This window comes from Clinocottus analis, unplaced genomic scaffold, assembly GCF_023055335.1.
Source record: "Clinocottus analis isolate CAN_PGR_092001 unplaced genomic scaffold, fCliAna1.0.p SCAF_21, whole genome shotgun sequence".
In the NCBI taxonomy this organism is placed as follows: domain Eukaryota; kingdom Metazoa; phylum Chordata; class Actinopteri; order Perciformes; family Cottidae; genus Clinocottus; species Clinocottus analis.
In genome coordinates, this window is record NW_027175943.1 from 5553520 (window position 1) to 5574432 (window position 20913).

General features: G+C 47.4%; 1 protein-coding gene across 1 annotated transcript; it reads left to right on the top strand.

The window, feature by feature from the left end:
* Positions 1 to 176: 176 nt before the first annotated feature.
* Positions 177 to 16042, top strand: zgc:194930 (uncharacterized protein LOC557813 homolog). The gene is made up of 3 exons (XM_068588310.1): positions 177 to 413; positions 9673 to 9725; positions 14173 to 16042. Exons 2-3 carry the CDS (start codon positions 9694 to 9696, stop codon positions 14966 to 14968), a joined length of 828 nt encoding a protein of 275 aa, XP_068444411.1. The 5' UTR covers positions 177 to 413; positions 9673 to 9693; the 3' UTR covers positions 14969 to 16042.
* The last annotated feature ends 4871 nt before the right edge of the window (positions 16043 to 20913 follow it).

Sequence of the window (20913 nt, forward strand, 5' to 3'; positions counted from 1 at the left end):
TACTCCAGCACCTGCAGAGTGTAACGAGCTATACTCGCTACACATTGTGAATAAAGTGAGCTACTTGTCAGTTTTACTTTGAAACGTCCGACCGGAAGCGGTTGCCGCCCAGCGCGTGCGGCTTGACCCCCGCGTCCCAGTCTCGACTCACCATTGCACGCTGTTCAAACAGGAGACATGGGACCGAGGAGTCACCGAGGGGGGGAAGCTCTTCCCCACAACAACTCAACCCGAAGCGAGGGAGTCACCTCGAGCTGAAGATGTTTCTCGGAGCTTCTACTTTGTCTCCTTGTGTTTTTAATGTCTGCTCAGTGTCGAACCGGAAGCGAGACTTGAAGTTAAATGACAGCTGAAGTTGTCGGTGCATTTCTGATACCTGGGGCAGAGTGCCACACCTTCGCTTAGCGCAACAGGTAAGAAACGACAGTTTATATCTCCCTGGCTTGTTGACATGAAACGTGATGCTCTTAATTCACTTTAAAGTCTGTCACACGCACACAAATTAGTTGGTGCTTTTATGAAATGTTTTGTTTTTTTTAAACACAGCTTCGACTGTTCACAGCAACAGGTGGATGAGTAGTGATGTCATCCATATGCTGCTTGAAAAAGACCATATTTTACTCATAAAGGTCGTTATTATGAGGACTTGAAGTGGGTTTGAGATGCCACGGTACACAAACACACACACAGTGTTGTCGGTATTCCATCAGCAGCCTGATATGGCTACCTGTAGGTAACAATGGAGATGTGTCTGTACACCTGTTGTACACCTGTTGTACACCTGTTGCACTTAAAGGCATATAAAAAACACTTCAGTATATACTTTTGTGTAGTTAGGCATGTGATGTGTGGAAGTAACAACTCCCAGAAATGAACCACCATGTGCAAGTTATTCATTCTGATGGATTTCTTTATAGATCAAATATATTGAATTTACAAGAAAATAAACTTGAAACAATTCCTCACATTCATGACGCTGGTCGCAGCAAATGTTTGTCGTTCACGATGGGGAGAAAAAAAAAACACTTAAACAAATAAGCCATCTGCAGGATAGTTGTGTGCGGATCCTCTGGCGTGCGACGCGCACGTCTGCGTGAAAACAAGCGGGTGAAACTTTCCGTCCCACTGCCCACGCTGTGCAGGTGAAGTTAATGAGTGAACGGAGGCTGTGACAGGGGACATTTGTTCTTTGTCGGGATGGAGTGGAGAGGCGGAGGAGTGCGTGGTCTCCAATCAGTTCACCAGGGCTCCTGCACACGGCCTCGGGCTTTGTTTGCACAGCCAACAACGGAGCCCCGCTGCACTCTGGGTCACGCAAACAGGCGTGCAAACCTGACGCCGGACCCCGAACCGGTCCCGTCTGCGGTTCACCCCGCACGACACTCTTAAGTATACCTCTGCGATACATCAAGTGGCTCTTAAAATGGGCTTCTCACCTGAGTTTTTAAGCTCCAGACAAATTGGAGTTACAACTTCCTGACAATTGATTTATGCATTTTGCTCCGATCCATTTGCAGGCCTTTTCTTTTTCTTTTTTTTTCGTGGCGAACGTCACCCGTGTGACAACCTGTTAGACAAAACAAGTCATTAAAAGCGCACGCAAATCATATTTGCCCAAGGTCTAGTTTGCTCGGCTCGCTGCAGGATGACTCGACTGGAAACAGGATGTAAACACCGGGATAGAGCTCTGTGCTGGTTTTGTGGGAATAATCCAAAGCACACAGTAAAAAGAGAGAAAAAAATAACGTTAATATTGCATCCTGTATTGAGTCAAGACGCACGCCGTGTTTCGTCTTTTTAAAGCAAGTCTATCGATTCAAAGTGATTCACATAAAAGCATCAAAACAACACAGAAGAAAACCAGATTGAAAAACAATGAGGAACATTCATTAAAACATTAAAAAAAAGCAACAAAAAAATAGAATAAAAGTTGCAGTTTAAGAAATAAAATGCAGTAGTGAGAAGCAGAAATTGATCCAAAAAATCCCTGAAACTGGTTCAATTAAAGGCAACAGCGAACAGAAAAGTCTTCAATCTTATAGTACCTTTTAAATATTACAAATATCAAACCTGGACGAGACATCATAATTGCTTGAATGTTAAAAAATCAACTTGTAGATGTTTCCTACATCGCTGTCATTATTTAAAAGGTTGGCTGTTTGTCAGTTCAGGTCTGTTTGCAGTGTGAGCGAGGAGGAGGAGGGAGGGGGGGTATTGATAAGTGTGGGCTGCTGGGTAAGAGAGAGAAGGGATTGGACTTGTTTTCATCAAACTGCTGCCCAAGGCCATCCGACGAGTGTGTCTGGACCAGTAATGTTACACACCACAGACACATGAACCTCATGACATCATCATCTGCAATCAGGAGGTATTTTGACATTTCAGGCCAAATATTGGCCCGGCTGATCAATACCGTGTCACTCGACTGACGTCCCGAAACGTTCCTCGACTCGTTTGAATAAAAGAAATAAAACTAGTGGATGTGTGGACACATGAAACTTGACATCCAAAACGAAGGTTATAAAAAAAAACAGAAAAAAAGCTGTAGATCGATCGTTAACGACTTCATATAGATCGGTCACAGCTCAAGGTCAGCTCAAGGTCAGCTCAAGGTCAGCCCGTCATGCGCTCGTCTCCAACACGCGAACCAAGAGTCCGATCCTGAGTTGATTTCAATACGTTTCCTCACGGTTTGCAGTCAGAGTTTCTGTGCGCGAGCCGCTATCGTAAAAAGTTGCGCAACAACGTCACTGGCACGACGAGCTCTTTCCCGGGAAGCGTTATCGGGTGCGGGAGGTTATCTCGTCTACTGTACATGCAGCTCATTAAAAGCGGGATAAAGCAGCGGGTGAGACAGTGGCTTTTTTTTTTCTTTCTTTCTTTTTTTTGTCATCGCACATACTTTGAAACGGTGTATTGACATTTCAGCTGCATTTTAAAAGCCTTCGGAGCCGATAAGAGGCCTAAATTGACCAGCTTATCGAATGCTGCAGTTCTCTTTCAGCGGGAAAAAAAAAAATCTCCCACGGATGAGATAAGAGCCCGTTTGCAGCTCGCTCAGATGGAATTTGGTCGTTTGGGTTTATTTGTCGCACCGGGAGGAAAGGAAAGGTGAATCAGGAAAACAAGGCTACGTGCTGAGAATACATGAGGAACTATAACATTTGTAATTCAGATGAGATTAATTATTAATCCATGCGTCGCAGTAAACAAATATCTCATGAACCAACCAAGTAAAAGCATTTTAAGTATTGTTGGAGGCAGAAGCACCAGTCTGTTGGAAGGTGGTCATCATACAGATTGTTATTAATATAGAAAAAACACAATCAGGGCTTTAGAGGCAGATATTGATTATTGATTTGCTGTCATCAGAATTGACTCAGATAGTCAATTACTGTATTTAAACATTTTGTCATTTTCAAAGTTAGACTCACAGCTTCAAAATGTTTTAGTTTTTTTCTTTTCCTCCGTGCGACTGCTTTTTAAAACATGTCACTGTGGCTGCAACATAACATTGCTCTCATTATCTGTCAATATGTTGATTGTGGTTTTGATCAATCAATTTGGTTAATACCATGCCAAACTGTTTGTTTGGCAGTTTGCTATTTAGCAATAGCAAACTGCTATTTTTGCATAACACGTCTTTTTTTTTGTAATATGTTAAAATCATGAGCTGCCAGAAGTATTTCCCTCCTCTTGGCTTCCTCAGAAGAGTCCAGACTCACACTTAATTCATCCCGAGACCCGTCACGCTGTAAACTGGATGAGAATTGTGCTAAAATGCTGCGTTCAGGTACACGACTTGTTGCAGGTCACCTGCGTTTTGGCAGGAAACAGAAATAAACTCGAAAGCCTTGAAGCAGTCTGTGGCTAGACAACTGTATTGATTGAACACACGTGTTCTGTCCAACGAGCACGAGACGAACGCCGCGTAGCGTCCACAACCTCTGAGTCGTGACACGCTACCTTACCGTGGATTTTCTACCTGAGCCTTCAGTCGGAGTCTCGATCAGCTGTTTGGCGCGCGCCCGAGGATGGGCAATACGAAGTCGCGATCAAAATAACGTTTGGGGGCGTGGCCCCCCCCCCCCAAAGTTCCACTTTTTGAAAGTTACCACCATTTCTTCTTCCTCCAGCCGGTGACGAAACACACCGAAGATAAAGGACAATACACACAAAAACAACAACAGACAGTCAGGTGGATGTCAGACCGGTTAGCCCACTTTTCCATCGCCTCACCCCTCCCATGTCACCCACATGAACACGATCTCCCTTCTCACTGTCCACACACACACACACACACACACACACACACACACCGGCTCAGTGTGTCAGCATGTACATGAGGGCTTTAATGTAACACACAGCTTACAGAGGCAGGAGACAGCTATCAGGTGACCGAGCGATGTAATACCAGCGGGCTCATGTTTGCGAAAGACTCGTCTTCTTTGTTGAAAAGTGCAGCCGAAATATTCATATCGGCGCCTCGGGCCACAACTCCTCTCCAAAAGGGATCGGTTAGCGAGCGGCTAACGGTGCTTTAGCTCGGCCGTTGTCTCCGCGCCCCGTGGGCTTGTCACGGTTCCACAGCGTCGGTACGTGCAGTGTTGAGGCCAGCAGCTGAAGCCCGCAGTTACACAGACGTGGTTGTGGATGGATTTCAGTCGTCCGAGGGCACAACAAAAACAGCTGGTGTCAGATATGCGACACTGAAGATGTGGTTTGAGAAGCCGGAGATGAAGAAGCTCTTTAAGTGTATATTTTCTCCACATCTAAGAGTTTTTTTCTCTGTCTTGCAGTGCAGTATTTAGTTTATTGGGTTTTTTTTCCATTCATGTTCACTCGTAAAGGTGTGTGCTTTTCCCTCTCAAGGCATTTCCATATGACCCTCCGTATGTGGACTGGCATGCAATACGAAAACATACAGTTCAACATGACACTACTTCAATACAATACAGTATTAGTATGTTTCCCACACCAATATGACTGAATGCAGGTATGAAATACTATGAATGTGTGACATGCCCCACATTGTGAAACCAATATATATCCATCCATATATCCTATATATATATATATATATATATATATATATATATATATATATATATATATATATATATATATATATATATATATATATATATTAATGTAAACATGACTCCTCCCCCACACAATAACAGCTGCTTTCAAACAAAACTCTTCACAGGTAACATCAATTTCAACTGGACTCCATCCAGAGGAAGGATTATTTTAAGCCTTATCTTTCCGGATGAGATTCTTCACCTGCAGCCATCGTTAAAAAAAAAAAAAGAAGTCCCTGGCTGCCGGTGCCACTGGGTATCCCCGGGACTCCAATCCAGTCCACTTTTAGGGGACACTCTACAGCAATCTCGCTTTTTATTGCACCTGTTCCTCCAAGACGAAATGTTTCAATTTACTCTGGAGGAAAAAAATGGGAGCCCGGCCAACCTGCCAGGGCTGAAATATCTCTCCCCTTCAGTGATCGTCCTCCGATCTTTCCTCTCATAAAAAAACAGGAGCAATATATAATGTATTGAACGGCACAGGGAGCAGATAATGCGCTGTTATTGCCGGCCAACAATGGCCAATATCTGAGTGATTGATAGTCATTTGATGCACAGATTGAATCCTTGATCTCATCATGACTTTGGAAAGTCTCCAGGAAGAACCACACGAGTGGTCATTTGGATGTTCTGGCTGCCGGAGGGTTACCGGAGAGCATTGTGGGAAAAGAAAATGACTGACGTTGTGGGAGCGTGTTGCTTTTTTTTTTGGTCCTGTGTGACAACACGCTGAATGGGTTTAGATCATGACTGTTGCTCGGGCACAGACATCTTGGGCTTTATGAAATAGTTATAGGCAGTTTATACGAAGCCATTTATGGCCTATTTAGGGAAATAATCATGAAATTAATCGTTAAAAGTTCATTTGTACAGACATTTCTCAGGTGAAGTCTCAGATTGGGCAGAACCAGTTGCGTTCAGGTTGAAGGGTTTTTAAAAAGGTACGTGGCGAGTTCCTATAATCCTTAATACCAAAGATTAGCCTTAAAACACACCACACTGGTCTTTCTGTGTGTCTCCAGCTATTTACTCTGCAAACACAGCGTGGCGACGGCGACAGCTGCGAGCAGACGACCTGGAACCGGAGCGTCGACCTGTTAGTCACGTCGAAGTTTTGTCATTGACTTTTAATGCTAATGCGACTTAGTGACTAGCTAGTTACTCATGGGCCCCTTGTTGCCCCCCCCCCCCCCCCCCCTCGGAGGGTCGTTGAGCTACGATTAGCGCCGCAGGACGAGTGGCTGCTTCTGCCGACCTGCAGCAGAACGTTTGGCCCGAGGCCGGTCAGCGGCAGCACAGAGAGGCAACCCACAGACCGGATATTTGCATTGCAAATGTGCAACTCAACTCCACGCAGATGCAAAACCTGCTTTTTCCGTCCCGGCCGGCCGGCCTGTTCGTCAGCCCGTCTGACGGCGTGTGTCCTCACTTTTCAAGTCAACCCGTCCAGTTGCAAGTTGGACTTCTGAAAAGTTGGTTTTGAACAAGACATGGTCCACTATTCACAAATTGATTGCCAAGTTCAACCTTGTTTTCGAGGCGTTCAGCCTGAACAAAGCGTGTTGTATTCACATGATTTGACACATGAGAGGGAAAGTCATGAGTTTGACTGCAGGGGGGGAATATTCATAGAAAGATCATCTTGGGGCATCTATCGTTGGTTTATCTCTTAATATGTATTTTTAGTGGTCTTGACAGTGTAATAAATACACATTTATTCATGTTATGAGGCAGGTATGGCCAAAATAGCTCCAAAATCTCACTTTGCTCGGAGAAATAACACAAATACAAATCAATTATCTGCAGTTTTTAGGGAAATTCATGATTGTAAGTGGCAGATGTTAGTGCTTCTGTTTCGTCTTTTTTTTTCTCCTCGGTTTGTATTCTAAAATATTCAGCCTCCCTACCTGCAGCCAACGAAATAACAATTGGACAGCAACCACACATGCAGCATATACAGGCAGGCAGGAGGATGTGTTTTTATTTGTGTCTCTACCTTTCATGTGGCCGCATTTGATCATTTTATGAAGAAATATGTGACGCGAGTCATTCAACATGAAGCAAGTTGTTGCTTCATTTAATTGCTCGGCTCCCCGTCGCAACACATAATCCATGAGGCCGTCGCTGCGTTTGTCTGGGACGAAGTAAACTTATTCGCACTCGTAATTAATTCAAAAACAATTGAGCCGAAAGTAGTTATGTCACACGGTTAAGGACCATTTACTTCAACAAATAGATATGCAGTCGTACTCGGCAGGGCTCCGGGATGAAAATCCAAAGCATTAAAAACAACCCCGAGAGAATAGAGAGCAGAAAGCAGCAGAGGCATATCACCGAGATATGGGATATACATAATGCACAAGGCGGGAAATGCCGCCGCTCAACAAGAAACCAGAAGAGGAAGAGGAGGAGGAGGACGAGGAGGAGGGCGACATCAGCGCGAGCGATCAGAGGATTGAGAGCTGGAGCCTGTCAGCGGACCATTGGCCTGCTTGAATGTGACTAGCAATAGTAAAAGTCAGCAGATAGTGACCGCTTCCGGGGGGCTAATACGACGCTCCGTTAATGTTATGGCTCCCGGCGCCCCGATGGGAAATTACCTCCTCTCGTTGCCTGGAAGACGAGGGACACTTCAGCGGGGCGGGTGCTCGCCAGTGCAGCGGAGTGTAAAACAGGCTCCTCTATTTAAAGCTCTGAATTGCACTCGCCACAGTACACCCCCCCCCCCCCACCCCCCACCCCCACCCTCACACCTCCACCCTTGTCTTTTCTTTTTTTTTTTGCTGTGAATGTGTTGGCGGTCCCGGTGAAAGCGCAGCTCGGTTACAGTCGAGTTCACCTCAAATCACGAGAGATAGCGCCGGTGAAGGAGAGCGAGGGAACGGAGGACACTCAAAGACGAAAGGGGGGTCGCGCCCTCGACTTTGTTCTGGGACTCCGCTGCGTCACAGCCACCTCCGGCTACCGACGTTCTCGGGCCTGTCCCCGGTGTCGCTGGTCATATCATGTGCCGCAGCGGGCCCTTCCGTATATATTTTTCGCTGTGTCCCAACATGGAGTGGTGTGCATCGTGTGCATTTCTTGGTCTCGCGTGCATTTTTTATACCAGTCCCCCCCCGACCCCTCAAGACCTCTCAGCTCGTTCCCATGCAGGACTAAAGCCGGTTACGTCATCGTCGCCCCGGCCTTACTGAGGGCTAATGGATACAAATGCAGGAGATTACGAATGATTACAGGCGCTACGGCACGGTCCCTTTGGCTGGAGATGATTAATACTTTTCCTATTGTCAACAAATCCCACAAAAGCATCGCCCGATGCATCTTCATCAGATATGCAGACGTCACCGAGCTGGAGGCGGAGCATTCAGGGAGAAAGATGGCTCGGTCTCTGTTCTTTAAACCCGGAGAGGAAAATCAGAGATTCGATAGGGGTTGGGTTTTTTTTTTTTTTGCACGTCTCAGGTGCTTTTAAATTCAAATTCCCGCATCATCCTGCGAATCTTGCAAGAATGAAATGCCATTTGAAGATGAAATTGCACACGGTTCTATTAAAACATCTCGTTTGTTTAGTGTGCGGGTAACAAGGAGCAGCCACGTAATACCAGGAAGTGACCATTTCTTGGTCCAGAGTTAAACCATGACCCTGCGTGCCGATGAGTCGTTGTTCCTGATTTGCAAACGCTGCCTTGCCTTTTTTGTCATCAATGACCCAAAGTTCACGGTCTTCCTCGTCAGACTTATCCGTTTCACGAAATCTACTCTCCTCTCGGCGTTTTGCACCCGAAACGTATCGCCCTCGTCCCGCTCTCTTCACAGACCCAACTGAAAGGTAAAGCGAAGGCCTGCGGGGTCAGAGAGTTGAGGTTAAGAATAGAAAGCGCTTTGTCTCGTGGGCACACATCCTTGCTTTTTATTCCACAAAGAGATACGGTGTCCTCTATCTTTGTCGCGCTCTCTTTCTCCTTCCCCCTCGCAGACGAACCCATTCAAGACTCCGTGATTAATTATTTACCCGGGCAATGAAATGCCAAAGCCGAGAGAAACACACCAGCAGGAGAGAAAAGGTCACTCCCGTCCTGCGCGGAGATACACGCCCTAACGATACACACACAGACACACACACACACACACAACAGTGATGGATGACAATAACATCTTTATCGCTGCTGCAGGCAGACAGAGTTTTCATCCCGGTGTCCAAATGCCGTCAAGACCAAGGGCAAAAGCAAAAAGTTGACTGATGAGGAGAAGTCTTTGAGCGAGAGCGCGCGTTTAAAAAACACTCCCGTGTCAGAGGTGGTGAACTGTTCGATCAATAGCCGTCTCGGACTCCGTCAAAAAGTGTGTATGTGCGTGTGTGTGTGTGTGTGTGATTGTGACAGTGGCTGTGGCGCTGATCGTAACCTTTTACTTGATGAGCTTGACTCTGACATTGATGGGGAAATGACACCCGCTAAAAACAGTGCGTGTGTGTGTGTGTGTGTGTGTGTGCGTGGATTTGCCGCTCTTGATTTTGCCCGTGCGGTTCGGTGGAAGGGTGTCGGCGTGGTTGAAGTTTAATGTCTTTGTTAATGTTCCTCCACAGCTCCACGACACAGCTGGCCAAATGGGGTGCCAATGCTGCAGGATGATAAAGAGGTGAGTCATTACCTCTCCTTGTTCAGGGTTTTTTTTGTTGTTTTTTTTTCCGGGATCCTTCTCGTGAATACTGACCGTACGGTTCTGCACTGTTCTTTGTTTGTCTTGTGTTTTTTTTTCCCCTTCAGACGTGACGTTCAATAGGATTTCTTTTGTGGCGCTCACAATATTTAAATCCCATGAATGAAGTTACACTTAAAGATTCAACAGTGAGTCGATTTCATTGAACTCTGTCACTCTGGATGATGCACAGACCCGACTGTCAACAGTTCTTATTGATTTTTTTTTTCTTCTGAAGATATATTTTGGGGCTAATACGTCCTTCGCGGCCCTGAACCACGGCGTGGATCGTTAAATGCATGCCGTTTGCTGCGCGAAACAGCTCCTCGGCTCTTTTTCTCGAAGGTCAATTTTGGGATTTTGTAGAAAGGTAATCATTTCTGCGACGTCATCATTTCAGGCGACGTGGTCCACCTCCCACTTTAAGACATGGCAGGAAACCCCTTACATGAGAGAAAAGCCTTAAATGTCGACTCAAGAAGAAGGAAACACACGTCCATACTTTTTTTTTTCTTGGTTTTTTAATCTTGGGCCATCCGATAGTTCAAATAATAATTGGTCCAATCCTTTTGGTTTATGGCGAAATACCTGAAAAAACTAAAGATGCACCAATCTGACTTTTTCAGTCCCGATACCGATCTAGAGTACTGATCCTACATCAGTTTTTAATGGATACGCTGTATTCCTGGGCTCAATCTTTTATGTGTGACGCAACATCGTGCCTAACCTAAACAACGCTAAATTGTTATCAATTATCAAAAGTAACAAATCACGCACCGTGAAGCAAACCCCACACTGACTCCTTCGGCACGACGATCCTGAAGGTGCCCGATGACGTCGGCCTCGCTATATTTCGCGGCGCTACTTCCGCCATTGAACCGTCGGCGTCGCCGACGTTGCGCTGCTGCTTTTACGTTAGCATGCTGACGTCAGCACTTAGCCACCGTTCAGCTTAATCCACTCATATTTCAGGCGCTACTCCATCGTTCGCTGCTCCGGGGGGGGGAGCGCGGCGCGCTAACGGCCCCTCGCTGTAGACTCGAGCGTCTCCTCGGCCTCGTAGTGATTTCTTGTCTCGTTTCATGCAGATGCTGAGCGCTCCGTTTCGAATACGTATGTACCCGCCGCCTCTCGTGGTGCTCTTTGTGCAAACCGGGAGTCAATATGCCGATAGCCATCACCCTGGGTTACTGTATTCCCCCTGCAGGGCTGTCTATTCATTCGGGGCTACGAGACGTCGTAGCCAGGGCTCGACGTCTTTGTGCTCCTTGAGGTGAACGAGCGGACGAGATTTTGATTGCAGATTAATGAAAGGGCGCGCTGTAATGCGCATACCGGAGTCGTAATCCCCCCGTAATTCCCATGTCAGAGACATGTGAATGCATACGACACACACACACACACACACACACACACACACACATACCTCCCTAATTGTCTGCAGTGTCACATTTCTGGGTTAGTCGTGTTTGGGGTTTGGCCTGCAGGTTACTGGGTCAGCACAGCGGCCGACGACGCTCACACCTTCCACACAACTTCAGGCTCGTGTGTGTTTATTTTGAAAACTGGTAAATATATGTAGTGATATTTACAAGGGCCGCTGATCGGACGTTCATTTTAGCATTCTCGGAAATCTGCTTTCTAGGATTATTTAACAAACAAAAAAAATCTGTGAAATCACAAAAACAGTGACATTTCAGGGTTTGGTTTGCTTCAAATGATGGATTTTGAATCCTTCTCGGTGCAAAACTATTCTTAATATTGAAATTTGGAGCCCGGCGCTGCGGAGCTGCTGCTTTTCTCCAGCTCGGACTGATTTGAATCGGGTCTGACATCACTCAACACGCATTTCGGCTGCTTTTTTGTCTGTCTGTTTTGTGTCCATCCACTTCACCATATTAAAAACAAAAACAACTGGAAATGACAGAAACAAGTTGGAGTCTGTTCTTTGAGAATAGCTCGGGGGGGGGAAGAAAGCGCGACCTCCTGGCGTTGATAAAAATACAGTTTCATGTTCTCTCTTTTGTCCAGCTTTTCAAAATCAGTGGTCTTATTTTTCAGTGGTCTTATTTTTGTAAAACACCATGTGTGTGTGTGTGTGTGTGTGTGTGTGTGTGTGTGTGTGTGTGTGTGTGTGTGTGTGTGTGTGTGTCTGGCTCTTCAGAAAGTGAACCTCAAATTTCACCTTGGCACAGCGGCAGCGCTGCCCAGGAGCGAGAGAAATGAAAAACATTCATTTTCTCAGCTTTCCACTGTGAAGGGAGACGGAGAGAAGGATGCAGGGTGAGAGAGAGGTGCTTAAGTTGAAGGGTGTGCGTGTGCGTGTGCGTGTGTGTGTGTGTGTGTGTGTATATATAGCTGGAGACTATAAATGTGTAGGCGGTGGATGTTTCTGTGCCCGCTCGCCAGAGGTGGAGGGAAAACTCTTATTGAATAAATCAATTTATCTGAAAGTTTTAAATCTCTGGACTACTTGTTAAGTTCATGAATACCAGAACAGTGTGAAGTAAGAGCCAAAAGGGTAAAGGAGTAAAGAAGAGCGAACTTCAGACAGAAGGAGGCGGCGGCGGCGGCGGTGGCGGCGGCGGCGGCGGTGGCGGCGGCGGCGGCGGCGGCGGCGGCGGCGGCGGCGGCGGCGGCGTGTGAGGCGTTAGATGGAAAAAGCTCGAGGGACGGCGCTCAAATCAAGGAGAAGTCAAGTGCAAAAGGGATCGTAGATTAGTGAGCGGCAACTACATTACAGTGACGCTCAAAGAGAGACGAGGAGGAGGTGTGTGTGTGTGTGTGTGTGTGTGTGTGTGTGTGTGTGTGGAGGGCAGCTGGTGAAGTGGGAGATGGAGAGAGAGCTCTGCTGGGGACTCGGAGGGCGGAGGGGAAAAACAAATGAAACGACGCTGCGATGGGCGAGAAAAGCATGAGGCTCTCGCAGCAGGTGATGTCTGACAACCTGTTACACTATCCACAAAACACAGCCCACATGCCAACACTCCTAAAAGCTGTTGAGACGTGTGTGTGTGTGTGTGTGTGTGTGAGAGAGATCTGGTGCTTTTATCTTTGTGAAGCAAATCCTCCAAAATGGAGTCTCTGGCGGTCATTACATGGCTACGAGGGGCTATTTAAGGTGTCGGGGCTTAAATGAGCATTCATTAGTCTCAGACCTTTATCGACCTCGACCACCCGACGGGGGAACGGGACGACATCGACAGATCTCTGGCGGTGTGTAATTCACACAACAGAGGACTCAGCCGAGGAGTGAGCCCATCTAACGCTCCGAATAACACATCTGATTGCGGGTTTTTGTGCCGGTGGCGGGTCAAAAAGCCCCTTTTTGCTCTCAGCGTCTGTCACTCGTCCCGAGGAGCGGAACTGTGCGGCATGCAGGGTGTTCATTAGTTTGAAAAGTAACAAAAGGAAATGTGAATTTATTTGTGTTCGTTAGGATTCGTTGTTTTTTTTCGTACTCGGGCGCGGCACACAATCAGCTGCCCGTTTGGTTTTTGTCGGTTTTCACCACGAGAAGGCCTCGTTACGGGGACGTATGGCGATGAGCGGCGGCTCACAGCAGGAAACCGCTTCTTTCGCGAGGACGCACAAATCAGGAATGATCCAGTATCATTAGCTTCCTCACAAGAAACTAGCGTTATTATTATTATTATTATTATTATTATTATGCTGAATAATAGTCTCCTTTGTTAAGAAGTTCATTGTAGAAAATAAGAGTCGGCTGGATCAGAAGATTAATACCTCATTTGTTAATACACACACATGGACTATGCTTCAACAAAACTTTAAGTCGACCTCATTAACAGTTCATTGAAGATTACCTCATTGATCATAACAGCCGTCGCTTTTACGCCATTGTTGTATTTTTTATAGGTGCAGCCACTTATTCTCCTTTTATGACAGCCTCCGCCGTTGAAAATGAGGATTCTTCCTCTTTTACGAGCTTTTAAAACGAAATGAATGGCGCCTTTTGTGACAAGTGTGAAGCCGGGAGACGACGCGGCGAGCGCCGCGGGCAGAGTGGGAGCGAGAGTCGGCCTCCTCGTCTCCCCGTCGTCGCAACAGCCGCCTCAGGTAACATATCTGACACCCAGCGCCGCGGTCACGGCCAGATGCAGTCTGTGCAAACGCCCGGCGCTCGCCTGCCTCCGACGAAACGTCGGCATTCAGAACGCGGCGTCGACCGCGCCGCGAAGTGTCCTTGTTGCCGTCGGTGTGTACGGTATGCGAGGGAGCTCTTTATTGATCGTCATGGGAGCGCGTGACCGCCGGAGGACAGACACCGATCCAGGGAATCGGACAGACTTCCCTGGAAGTCCAAAAAAAAAAAAACCCCAAAAATATTGCAAAGTCATCTCAACCCTCTGCGTCTGTCTCTCCGCAGCTACATCTACGAGCCCTCTGAGGCGGCGGACGTGAGGAAGAGCGACTCGGCGGTCAGCTCGCTCTACCAGCCGCACCACCTCCCCGGCGGCGACCCGCTCGGCGGCCTCGGCAAGCAGAAGCAGGGCTTCAGCAACCTGGGCTACAGCCGGTCCAACGACAGCACGCTGAAGCTGGAGGTGGACAACAACCACGTCAACCAACGAATGCACGCCGCGCCGCCGCCGCCGCTCGCCAAGGAGCGGGACAGGCAGGGCGGCGCCCCGCTCGCGGACGGCGCCCTGTACATCATCCAGCCGGAGGCCATGGCGCCCAGGTGGCTGATGCAGGACAAAAGGCCCAGCCTGGTGCCGGTTTACCCCGAAACGCAGCAGTACGAGAACCAGAGGAGCTACGGCGAGCGCGGCGGCGGCGGCGGCACGCCGAACGAGTGGGACCGCCGCACCATCAACGAGTGCGGGATCGGCGGCGGGAGCCTGTCGGCGGACGAGATCGACGAGGGCGTGGGAGGGACGCCGGAGTACCCGTGCGACACGGGGGACGAGGGCAGCGTCCTGTCGGTGGAGATCCACACCAGCACCACCAGCCTGTCGTCGGCCGACACCAGGGACGAGCGCCGACTCCCGAAGGCCCCGTTTTCCCGCGCGGGGAGCGGCGGCGTCTCGGTGCCGAAGAGCGAGGGCGGCGCGGCGAGGAAGGGGGAGGAGGGGGAGGAGGCGCAGAGCGTCACCGAGTCGATGGTGGCGGAGGCCCTCGCCGCCTTGGAGGCCGCCACCGCCGGGGAGGACAGCGAGTGACGGACAACTGGCAGACTACGTGAGCTTTGCAGAAAGTTCGACGTGATTTTTGTCACACAAAAAACAAAAAAAAACTGCTGGAAGACACGGAAAGATTTATTTTTGAACTTCAAAATCTTGGATATTTTTTTTATTGCGCTCACTCTGACAGAAGACGACGTCAGCCGCTTGAAGGGGGCAACTTTTTCCCAATGCCACGAATGGGAGAAAAAAAAAAGTTGCGCCGACTGTGAATATCAGCAACATCAGCCGGTTGTGCGTCGAGCGTGTCTAACAGCACTCCACGGTCCTAATCAGCCTGCTTTGCCATGTCCTCACTGCCCGTGTACGGGCGTTTTAAATAGATGTTTTTTATCACGTTTGCCTCATTTTGGAGCGTCGTTACGCTCGTAGAGCGTCGGGTCATATCTCCTTTGGGAACTCAGTCCTTGCCATAGCTCGTTGTCTCTTCACCAAAAGGTCATCGCGTAATCTTCTTCTCTTTTTTCTTTTTTTTTTATACACGTGTTCTTGTCTCTATTGTGTCTGTTGTTATTTATAATATCGTCACCGGCGATAGAAGGAACCCGGACGTTTGATCGGAGCAGAAAAAGGCGGGAAGGGTTAGCGCGCGGCCCTTATTTATACCTTAACGTGTCGTGGGAATAAAACTAAATGAATATCGTATCTACTTTGACATTTTGAAAAACATATATAGTTTACACACACACACACCACCATCGTCAGGCTCATGAACACTGACGACGGCCGCCTGTACATTTCACTGACATCTTTGTTTCTCGTCCACAGCTGAACTTTGAGCTAAACGAGACCAGTTGAGGTGACATCGTGGGGGGGTCAAACCACAAAGGGGGTCGTGCGGTAGTTCAGGCGTAGTTTCCAGTGCGGCCCATGACATTAGTTCAGCCCGCAGCTTGCCCACGTGCCTTACACCGAACTAATCGAGGCTCGCCGGTGCAAGGGGAGTGTGCGTGAAGTGTGCGTGAATGCTAAATAAACCGCGACGCTCGACGAAGTTCTGAACGGGTTTGACTGCGACGCCCCTTTTCTCTCGTCATCGTTTGCCTGCCAAATCATTTCCAGATATTATATTTGTCATGTCAAATAAAGGAATGTACTTTTCAAAGGTGTGCGCTGTGAGGTGCTTTGTGTGCATGGTGTGCATTTACTTTCATTTGTCACGTCGGCTAACGTTCGCCGCGGAGGAAGACGCGCGACTTTGAAAGCCGGGGTGGGTGATGCGTTTCCTTTTGTGGTCAAAAACATTGAATTTGTTTGATGAGGCCCGGCCTAAGAGCTCTGCTGGGTTGATTTTGCGGCGTGAATAATATTGCTGGGGGCTTTCGACACAGTGTGCAGACTTGTGTCAGCGTGCTCCGGGGTCAACACTGCAGATCTGGAGGTCACGCTTCGCCAAAGTCGGTTATCTGCTATGCTGCCGGTGTGTCCTTCCATCGGATTTCGGGTCAATTGTTTGCTCTTGCTTCAAACCCAGAAGTGATTGTCCCACACGAGACACATTATTTTAATGCCTTTCGTGTAAATCTTCGAAGCGAATGGGTCGTCTCAGAGACTCTGCACCTTTTTAATTCATGTTGACGAGTTCTTCCCTCCCTCCCTCTTCATAATCGCTGAGGGACTTTGTTGTTTCTACCTCGGGGGGGGGCCCTCGGCTAATGAACACCTCGGGGCCCTGTGTCTGAACCGGGAACCTTGGAAACATCCACAGCAGCTACGACCCGAAAGCAAAAGAAAATCCTGATCTTCTGACTGACTTTGGGCCGCCGCAGCAGGAGAGGCCGTTAGTGCGTCTGTCTCCTTGTCAGGAGGTGGAACGGGAGCCCTGACGATACCCAAATTAGCCCTTTCTTTGGACATGTATCTATTCATCTCACCCACTCCTTTCTATCTTCATCCCTTCGCTCGTAATTGCTCGCCATGGGTCTCACAATTACAGTGTGCTCGTTTCCTGCCCTGAAACTTGTCCCTCTCTGCAGTCGGGGTTTGTTTTTCGGCGCGCCAAGGTCGAGTGACTTTCACAAGGACGTTTTAATCCATTGATTTCTAAAGAAATGCATGTGTTTTGACCAGATTGTGGCCAAATTTCGCTCCACTGGTTTTCATTAAATCGTCGTTAGTTTCAAACTCGAGAGATTTTCACGTCACGCACGGCCCGATATCTCTCAAAGCCATCGACCGCCGGCCTCCAGGCCCCACGGAGGCCCGTGCGCGTGCGAGTACATTCGAAACTCAGCTGAACATTTGATCCAAAATGACTCGTGGGAGCAGCGGCGTTGCTGCATCGTCAGCAGTCAAATCACAAGCTGGAGAACAAACAAGCTCATTCTTCGGGCTCTGACTTCTTCCTGCGGACGAGCGAGTGCATCTCCAACGGCGCAAACACTTTACTCTGAAGTTACCAAACCCGAGAGAATGAAATCACGCGATCGGCGACATTAGTTTCTGGTGAAAGAAACTCTTTCCCGGCTACGATTTCTCCTCCATGAGCTTCTGGATGCACACCCTACGTTAAGAAATAAGTCCCGCCTGCAACAAAGAGTGGGTGGGTGCTCGAGTCAGATTGTCTCAGGAAAATAACAAACATTTCCAAATATCCAGCGAGCGGGAAGACAACAGGATCTGCTGTGGAGTTCTGGTTTAATCAAACCGGTGACTCATCTCTTCATCAATGTTTCAGTGTGAAACAACAGAGCCGAGCTTGGCTTGTGCGTCACCAGATTACTTTGATCCTTCAGAGATACTCCGAAAAGGTAGATTATATATATATATATATATATATATATATATATATATATATATATATATATATATATATATATATATATATATATATATATATGATATAGATACATAACCGCTCGGGATGTATTTTTGGCACTTTAGGAGAAAGGTGTGAAGATTGAAAATATATGTGGAATAAGCATTAGGTCACATTAAACCACATGACCATGATAGTTTGTGGCTCCTTCAAAATAAGAGTCCCTATTTTAGGAAAGTTACTTCTAACACAACTTTGGTAAAGGTAGAAACCTTCTATCTTTACAATCATCACTGATTCAGGGTAAGATATGCCGGCTCGTGTTGTCAAAATGATTGAGATTCAGGATTTATCTGAAGGGCAGTGAGAGAGTAAAACGGTCTCGATGTCGCGAGATGGAGGCCGACAATCGTATAAAGACTATTTCATTCCACCAAAAACTAGGAAAGGATTCTAACAAAACACACACACACAGTCGCACGCACTCACGCCTGATCGGAAACCAGGCATACAGGGGCAGGAAGTGCCGAGACACAGACGACAAACTACAAAATAAAACAGGAAGGCGACACCGTGACGCTCGACAAGTCATACGACAAACACCAAAATGAAAAAAAGTGTCTCTGAATCGCAGGTTTTTCCAGATATTGAACGTCAAAACTAATCTTTGGTTCTGCAGGCCGTCATCAGAGCAAACGTTTGACAAAGCTCGAGGCTTTTAATGACGTCGAGCAGCGCGCACCTGTACCCGGGGCTCGCAAGTGCACAAGGGAAATGTTGTTCACGCTCACAGTTCCCAAAGGCATGAAACTAAAAATACATAAATACAGACAGCAGTGAAAAATTGTAACAACGGAAATAAATAACAGCGGAAAGTCATCTGCAGTGTGTGTGTGTGATATATCCGTGGAGCTTCCTTTGTATTAAAGTGCTTCGTTGGTTTTCTAAATATTGAATTGTGTGATATTTCACTCATTGTCGCTGTGGGATCTCAGATTTCCTTCTTTTTTTTTTAGCGGGATAACGAGTTGCATCAATGGTTTTTGGTCTTTTCGTGGGAATTCTTCAACATCAAATATTACCTGACATCCCCTTTTAGACACTTAAACTAATTTGAAAGCATGAAAATCACACCAGAAAGAAGAAAAAGGAGAGATTTGTGTGAATGCACCGTGACATCCCTGTATCAAAGCAGGAAATGGAGTCCACCTTTCCATCTGGTTTTCCTTTCTTTAAGTTGTACCTCTCGGTATCCTTCACTGCCGCTGTCACCCCGGTGACTCGCAGTAATCAATTCACCTCCAGATAACGCCACAAAAGTAGTTTGGCAGCGAGCTAAATTGTGCTTCAACCTGCAGTGCGTCGAATGTAAATGGAGGCAAATAAAGAGCACTTGTGTGTCAGATTTCTTGGTGTTGTCTTTATTAGGTCCATTAGGCAGCCGACTGGAGAGTCCCCGAGGTGTGTGCGCCTGCCATGTTTGTTTTTCTCAAGGCTTTGTTGGAGTTAATGATGTCACCATTAATTGTGACACACACACACACACACACACACACACACACGAGTCCTTGTCTCAGAGGGATTGTAAGACTGTATTTAAAGAAGAAATATCCACCTAAAACAGGATTATTCTACGGATTCTTGCTGCCCCGAAAACCTATTAATCAGTGTCAACGTTAAATAGTGTCTTTCAACATTTACATGTCTGAGAACGAGTTCAAAATAAACCACCGTGTTTGTGAATTAGCGCTGGAAAGGTGCTCACTCTGGTTAAATATTAGACCTGGGTACTCAACTAGATTCAGTGATGAATGCTGAAATAACAAAGCTTAAAGCCGGGGGAGACGGTATACTTTTGACGTCCCCAGGGTAAGAATTATCCAACTCAAGTGGTCTGAGAGAAATCTAGACTTCTGCACCTGGACTTTGACCAATCACAGGTCATTTCAGAGAGAGGGCCGCTTCACCAACGTCCACACGCCTTCGGGTGTATAGCAGCGACTTCAGTGAGTATATTGAATTGAGCAAAGGTGAGTTCCATTGTTACGAGTTCAACTTTTCATTCATGACGGCCTGAAAGTCCTCGTCGTGCTTTCAGTCGTCTTTAACTCTGGTTGGGAGATACTACGTGCGCCCAGTCTGCGCCGTCGTGTGTGAAAGCAGACGCTGTGCGAGGTAAAACGGGCAGTCGGCCGTTTCATGAGGTCACCGCGTTCACTCATGCGGTTCAAAAGGTGTTAAACATTGACTAGACTTCCACCCCTCATGCTACCAAATATTTCCCTGGAAAAAAAAAACATTCCCCACCTGAGCCAGAGCTCCATCCTCTTGGCTGATATCCAGGGACAAAGATAAGACGCGGGGCACTTAGCCTCGGCATTGGGAACCCCGTCGCCCGGAGGCCTGAATAATTCAGTGCCCGAGATAAATTTACTGCTTATGAAGTCACGCTAAAAGAGACGGAAGGGGGCTTTAATATTATCCACACGGCTTCTATATGCATACCTTGTATCCTTGTGGGATTTCTCCAGGCTCTAATGTAGTGTGAGAAACTTTTCATAACAGCGGTGACGCCTTCACCCACAGCGAGCTAAAGTAAACACACACGCATGCAACCGGAGTCAATATTTGCGCGAGTTTCTCGCGCCGCTTATTCATGTCCTGCACTGTCAACCGCATCTGCCTGACAGGTTTAACACCCCGAGCTATCCTGTGTTTATGAAAGGCAGGTTTGCTTTGAGCCTAAAGCCTTAAGGGTGGTGGGTGACGTCGCCTTGTGTGCTTCAGGGTTGTTGGGTTGTTTTTTTTTTCTTCACCGCATGTTAATGTTTCTTCCTCCCGGTCAACACTTTGAGAGTCAATCCTCCCTCCAGCGCTGTCAAGTGACACCAGCGGCCGTATGTCGCACAGAAAACTCATCTCATCAGGTTATTTTGCTGGTCAGAGGCGTTAATAATTTAGTGGAGAACCAGAAATTAACAGATTTTCATCCGTTTTTTTCCTGGTTTAAAAGGTCAGAAACATGCGGATGAGTGAACCTGATAAGAAGCAGGAAGGTCAAGAGGAGACAAAAGGAGTCAAGGAGTGTTAATGCTCAAAACCACCCTCTCCGTCTCCATCTCATCTCCATTAACTGGAACGAATATGATAGAGAGCCCGAGGTCGT

Bases quoted from the DNA above. Each gene is read 5' to 3' on its own strand.
- zgc:194930 (XM_068588310.1), top strand. From the start codon at position 9,694: ATGGGGTGCCAATGCTGCAGGATGATAAAGAG. The intron at 9,726-14,172 runs GTGAGTCATTAC...GTCTCTCCGCAG, and splicing joins TGCTGCAGGATGATAAAGAG to CTACATCTACGAGCCCTCTG.